Source organism: Neophocaena asiaeorientalis, unplaced genomic scaffold, assembly GCF_003031525.2.
Source record: "Neophocaena asiaeorientalis asiaeorientalis breed wild unplaced genomic scaffold, Neophocaena_asiaeorientalis_V1.1 scaffold398, whole genome shotgun sequence".
Classification (NCBI taxonomy): Eukaryota; Metazoa; Chordata; class Mammalia; order Artiodactyla; family Phocoenidae; genus Neophocaena; species Neophocaena asiaeorientalis.
In genome coordinates, this window is record NW_020173416.1 from 2,478,326 (window position 1) to 2,484,605 (window position 6,280).

Genomic DNA, 6,280 nt, shown 5'->3' on the forward strand with positions numbered 1-6,280 from the left:
AAGGTGACTGTTAAGCTTTTCCAGCTGTAAAATAAAAGCAATGGGTCCATTTAACCTTCAGAATTTTGTTATCAGATTTAACACTCTTCTTTGATGAGTTCCAAGTACATCCTTTTCTCACATGTTATGCACTGTCAAGTCAGGGCTGCCACACAGTTGTGCATGCACAACTCCAGGGGAAGTCATTCACTTTGTAGCACAACCGTATGTTGTTGCCCCAACTAGGTTAGTCATTTTGCACTCATTTTAAGACCAGTCTCAGCCCAATGTCACTAATCACCTACTAGCCCACCACCACCAAAGCAATACAATTCTCAAGTATTACTGAAGGCTGTGAAAGCAAACTTTGAGAAAATCTCCTTGATATAGAATCAATACTTTTACAATTGTGAACCATGTACATGTTAACTATGCTAAATCTAATATTGAAAATTGAGTTTTTAAAGCCCTTTTTAACCATTTCTTTCTCTCAAAGCATTACTCTTTAAGCCACTTCTAGTTCTTTGCCTCTCAACTCCTAAAACCTTTAAAGCTACGTTGCCTCCTTTTTTTTTTCCTTTCCTTCCAGCCTTTCTGTTGTGCCACTTTCTTCCAATGGAGCAATTTAAATCTCTCTTGTTTATATCATTCTCTTTTCTACCTACTGTTCTTAATGAAACAAAGCCCCAGCACCTAGCTGGACAAACCTTCCTCCTAAATGGGAAGAGAAAGATTACACTGATCTATTATGTATTCCTCCCAACCCTACACAATAAAACTTATACTATATTTGTGAATAAATAAGATCAAAGTACTGTCAGCTATTTCAATCTCTATAAGGAATTTTCAGGAAACCCATTTAAACTATAAGTAAAACTACAGGGATAATTTATTAATGAAAAATTCTGCATATTTAGTTTCAATAATAAAAAATGAGCACAAAGAATAGGTCTCAACTAGGTCTTTTAACTAGCAGATGGGAAATTTCCCCTCTAGGAACAGGTCCCTAGGTCACACTCCTATCCTGAGCAACATGAGACTTCTCTCTGCCACTCTTGCACATAGGACCTTCGCTCACTGTAAGCATCTACATGAAGAAAATACATCCTGTGCTAATTCAAAAAGTGCCTCCTAACCTATTTTACGTGTCTGTAGCTCTGGAAGCCCTACCCTTCCCTCAGCCCATTTTCTGTTTTGTGTCTGGGTTCAGTGAAATAGATTTACCTGATGGGCTTCCAGAATTATTCATTTTAAAATAACTTAAAATCCTGTAATAATGACAGAATGTCCACCCCCCAAAAACAGGAGATGGCTTACTTACATCCTTTTAAAACCTTCAATTTAAAATATGTTTGCAGAGGGACTTCCCTGGTGGTCCAGTGGTTAAGACTCTGTGTTCCCAATGCAGGGGGCCCAGGTTCGATCCCCAGTCAGGGAACTAGATCCTGCATGCCGCAACTAAAGATCCCACACACCACAACTAAAGATGCCGCGTGCTGCAACTAAGACCTGGCGCAGCCAAATAAATACTTTTTAAAATAAATAAAATAAAATATGTTTGCAAAACACATTAAACACTAAACATCAACAAGCAGCAGACACTAGAACTTAACTATCAGCATGTTAACATGAGAAACTCTCACTGTACATTAAAATTTAATTATTTTGGACCTTCTATACAGTATCTATAGAGGAAAAACTTCAAAATACCTACAAGTAACAAATCTTAGAAGTTACATATTTATGATACCTGATTATCAAATATAATTTAATCTCATCAGTATTAATTTATCTCAGTTTATAATGTATAATGCTTAAAATAAAACTATACTACATTAAAATTTTTCCCCTTTAGTAATTTAGACAAATATTTCTCTTACTATGCAAATATGGAGTTGTATATACAAACCTAATGCTATTCTCTTCATGAAACAGAGCCCTGACTGTGAACTAAGCATATATTTTTTTCAGGATAAAATACACATAAGCAAATTTTTCCTAACACAATAAATTATTAACATGTGATCAGCAGTAATTAATTCTAACAAACCTTATATTCACACCAGTATTTTCCAAGAACGCTGCCTTACTATCACTATCAATTACTTTGTATATGTCAATGAGACGTTCAGAATACATACCTCTTGTGCAAGGTCTTGTGCATTGGAGATAAGAGGAAATGGAGGACTGGCCTTGTTCATGTGTACTGTGACAGCGTTGTATATCTTAAATGCATTCTGGAAATCTTTATTTTGTACAAGTTGTAAAAGCAGTGAAATATCCTCCTGGCTCTGAGAATCTACCAAAGTATGTTGGATATGTTTAAGTGAAGAAAACAGGTCTTCCACTTCTAGTAGGAGAAGGAAAAGGTATCCAAAAATTAATTTTCTGTCTTAATTCCACATGTATTTTAAGATAAAATTTCTTGAACCAATAACAATTAAAGTTTCCAAGAAAAACAAAACTTGCAAATATTTTTGAGTGTCAAATCACTGTCATTTTACTGATTTTTAAGTAAGACTTTAAAAATTATACAACAGAATAACTTTTTTTCAAGAGTGTTTTAATTATGGAACTAATACATATCACTATAAAAATAAATGAAGGATAGAATACATAAATGAATAAAAAATTTTAAACCACCAATAGTCCTATCACTTAGAAACAACTTAAAAAAAAATCGTACTGCATTTCCTTTTTTCATTTAACAGGGCATTTTCATTGTTTTCCCACATCACCAAACAGTCTTTAAAAAACTTATAATGGCTCCATGATGTTCTATTATATGTTTAAACTAAAACTTATAATAACCATTACACTAAGTTGAGCATTCAGGGTGCTTCCAATTTTTTGCTAGTATAAGTAATGAGCATTTCTGTACATAATGATCACTGCTATGTACAGTAAAAATGTCTGAGATCCTGGTGTTTCTTAAAATAATTCCAAGAAACAGAATTTTTAAATAAGATTCTGACATTTTAAAAGCCAAAGAGTTTTCTAGGGAGGTTTTACTAATTTATATCCCATTACCAATATTTTTACCAATATTCAAATTTACTATTTTTAAAAACCTTCCACTTCTTTAACAGGGAGGTTGAAGTTTACTCAGGCACTTCTTTCGTGGTTCATAGAACTCCTATGAACATGTGAGTCTCCTAAAGTTTTACTGAACATTTGGGGCATGTGTACATGTGCACGTTCCCTTTAGTGTGCACGTGCAGCACATACATTTTTCTGGAAGAGGGTTATCCCCAAATGGTTAAGAACTACAGTTTATCTCTTCTCTGACCCCCAAGAGGTAGATATATGCACATGTATACACTCTGTCACATTTGCTGGAAATAGTTTTCTAATTTTTCCATCTGTCTGTTAATTGCATTTGTGGTACCTTTATTGTAGAAGTTTCCGGCTGTTATGTGTTAAGAATGATCCACCTTTCCCTGTGTGATTTCTTTCACTGTCCAAGCTTATAAACTCCTTCCCCTAGGTCATTAAATGTTTACCTACATTTAAATTTTCTAATGGCTTCTATTTTGTAGTTAACTTCAATCTCTCTGGAATTTTGTTATAGATTTGAGGGGAAATTTTAACTTCATTTCTTTTCTTCCAAATGGTTAACCAATTATTCTAACACCATTTATTGAATAATCCCTCCTTTTCCACTGATTTACGATACCACCAAATTCTTACATATATCAGGGTCTGTTTCTAGTCGACTGGTCTATCAGAACCACAATCTTCTTACAATAGTATTATAGTCTTTGCTCATATTGATATGACAAATACTTGCTCATTACTTTTTCAAAAATGTCTTGACTTCAAATGAGCTACAGAATCATTTTTAAGATACCTCCTCACTCTCTATTTCCTATTCATCCAGAAAGAAAAACCTATTGAGATGCTGACTAAAATTAAAACTGTAAATGATTCTGGGAAAAACTTTCAGTAGATAGTATCTGTGTATATCTGTGTCTTATACAGTCACATTAAAAAAAAAAAAAGCAAAAAACCCCTTGGTTTAAGTCTTTCTGTTAGTTTTCTTCACACAGGACCTGTAGAAAAGTTACTGATTCTTATTTATCTTATATCCTACTAGTTAAGAGTTGTTAAATGTTTTATAGGTTAGAATAGCTCTTCTGTTGATTCTGAAGTTCCCTATCTTTCCCCCCGAAATCAAAACAGCTTTAGCTCTCCTTATAAAAATTATATATGCTCTTTAGTAATTTAAAATGCACCAAAAAACTGGAAAAAAAATTGAAAGTCAAAACTGTTATTTGAATGACCTAAGAAGTTGTGATCCAGAACTAAATAAAACTTGAGAAACAGCCAGAATTTAACCATAAGTTAATGTTATCTACAAGAGTAGACAGAATATAGATAGGGGAAATTTAAAGATGTTGGTCAAACAGTACAAACTGTCAGTTTTAAGGTGAATAAGTTCTGAGGATCTAATGGACAGCAATGGTGACTAGAGTCAATAATACTGTATTGTATACTTGAAATTTGCTGAGAGTACATCTTAAGCATTCTCACCACACACACAAAAGGTAACTATGTGAGGTGATGGATGTGTTAATCAACTTAATTGTGGTAAACATTTCACAATATCACACTGTACACTTTAGATATATAAAATTTTTTTGCCAACTATACTTCAATAAAGTTGGGGTGGGGGAAGAATATGGAGTGTCAGATTTCATCAAATTCGAAGAAGTCACCACAGAATTACCTAAGTGTATAAAGAATTCCCTGAGTATAAAGAATTCAATAGCCTTAAAGTATCTTTAGAGCAAAACAGGAAAGCATTTAAATATCTTAAAAGGAAAAAGAATTACAAAACCAACAAAGTAGTTAAGGTAATTGACTACAATCTTAAGGAGACTATAGACTTTCTGAGTGGATAATGAGACTTCTGTTTAAAATTTCAGTAATCGTTTAAAGCGGCTCAGCCTGGTTGTCAGGGCAATGAGAAAATCAGGAGCTTCAGGATCTCACTGCTGAATGAAATCAATAAGCAACTTTAGACAGCCTAGAAGGTAACAAACTCCCTACTATGTATCTTCAAGCCCAGGGGGATTTAAAATTTTAGAGACAAAGGAACTTCTACATAATCTCTGTGTACCAAAGCCACCCACAGACACTAAAATACTGACATTTAAAAAAAATTTATCTGTAGTCATACCTCTCAGATATAACTACTGGTATTATTTTGTTATACTATATATATATATAGCCTTTCAGACTTGTAAAAAATGCTGATCCTAACCATAGAGGTCACATTGTAAATGTTGTTTTGTAATCTGATATTTTCCAATGTCTTTAGAATAAATTCTTAGGATAAAATTACTTATCAAATAATAAAAACATTTAAAACTTTGATACATATTGCCAAACTGCCCTACAGATTTGTACTAACTCATACTCCTACCACTAAAGAACTTGAGTGCCTGTTTCTACAAACAGCCCAAATTTTTCACTTTTGGTGATCTGGTTAGGAAAACACGTATTTCTTTGTCTAGTAGTGACATTTAATGTATTTTCACAAGGTTAACAGTCATTTGTATTTCTTCTGTCGATTTTCTCCTTATCTTTTGACCATTTTTCTACTAGATTTTTTTCCTTAATGACTAGAATTACAGAGATTATATAAATATCCCTGCAGTCTTAAGCAGAATGTACTAAATTTTCTTGCTGTATCAGAACAATGGTTTTTAATCAAGGATATTTATAAGAATCACTAAGGACATTTACAAAGATATTTACATCCTGAGTTCTACCTCAAACACAAACACAATCAGAATCTCCTGTGTCTTCTTTAATTTTATATATATATATATTTTTTAAAGTTGACTATGTACCCTTCTGGTTAAGAACCAATGACTTACAGGCTTTATTAACAGCAGTTATTGTAATATTTTAAGACATGATATACTTGGGAATAACTAAAGCACTCACACCTATTTTCTTCTATACTAAATAACCTTGATTGCTGTACTGAATTTTTATGTCTGCTTTATAGTTATTCTAGTTCCTCCTTTGCAACTATTCAATATTTCCTTTTGTTGCCCTCTCTTACTTCCGTAGCAAACACAGCATATAATTTTCATTTTTAGAATATTTTACGCACAAATAAAATACTGTAGTCATAAGCCAGCAAGGAAATAGGAAAAGGTAGGGTAATCTAAACTAGGGACGGCTTAATGAGATAAAACTGGAGATCAATGGCCTTATTTCACGAGATCAGTTAACAGCTGAGATGCAGCACAGAGAGGGAACAGAAATTTTTTTTTTTTTTTTTTTT

The 6,280-nt window shown here is 33.1% G+C and overlaps 1 protein-coding gene across 1 annotated transcript in view; it reads right to left on the reverse strand.

Moving 5' to 3' along the window:
* The window catches only part of PALS1 (protein associated with LIN7 1, MAGUK p55 family member), a 70,723-nt gene that overhangs the window by 46,611 nt on the left and 17,832 nt on the right, over nucleotides 1-6,280 (reverse strand). The window contains exon 3 of the mRNA XM_024747255.1: nucleotides 2,121-2,329. Coding sequence (XP_024603023.1) covers nucleotides 2,121-2,329 — 209 coding nt within the window. The remainder of the gene's footprint in view (nucleotides 1-2,120; nucleotides 2,330-6,280) is intronic.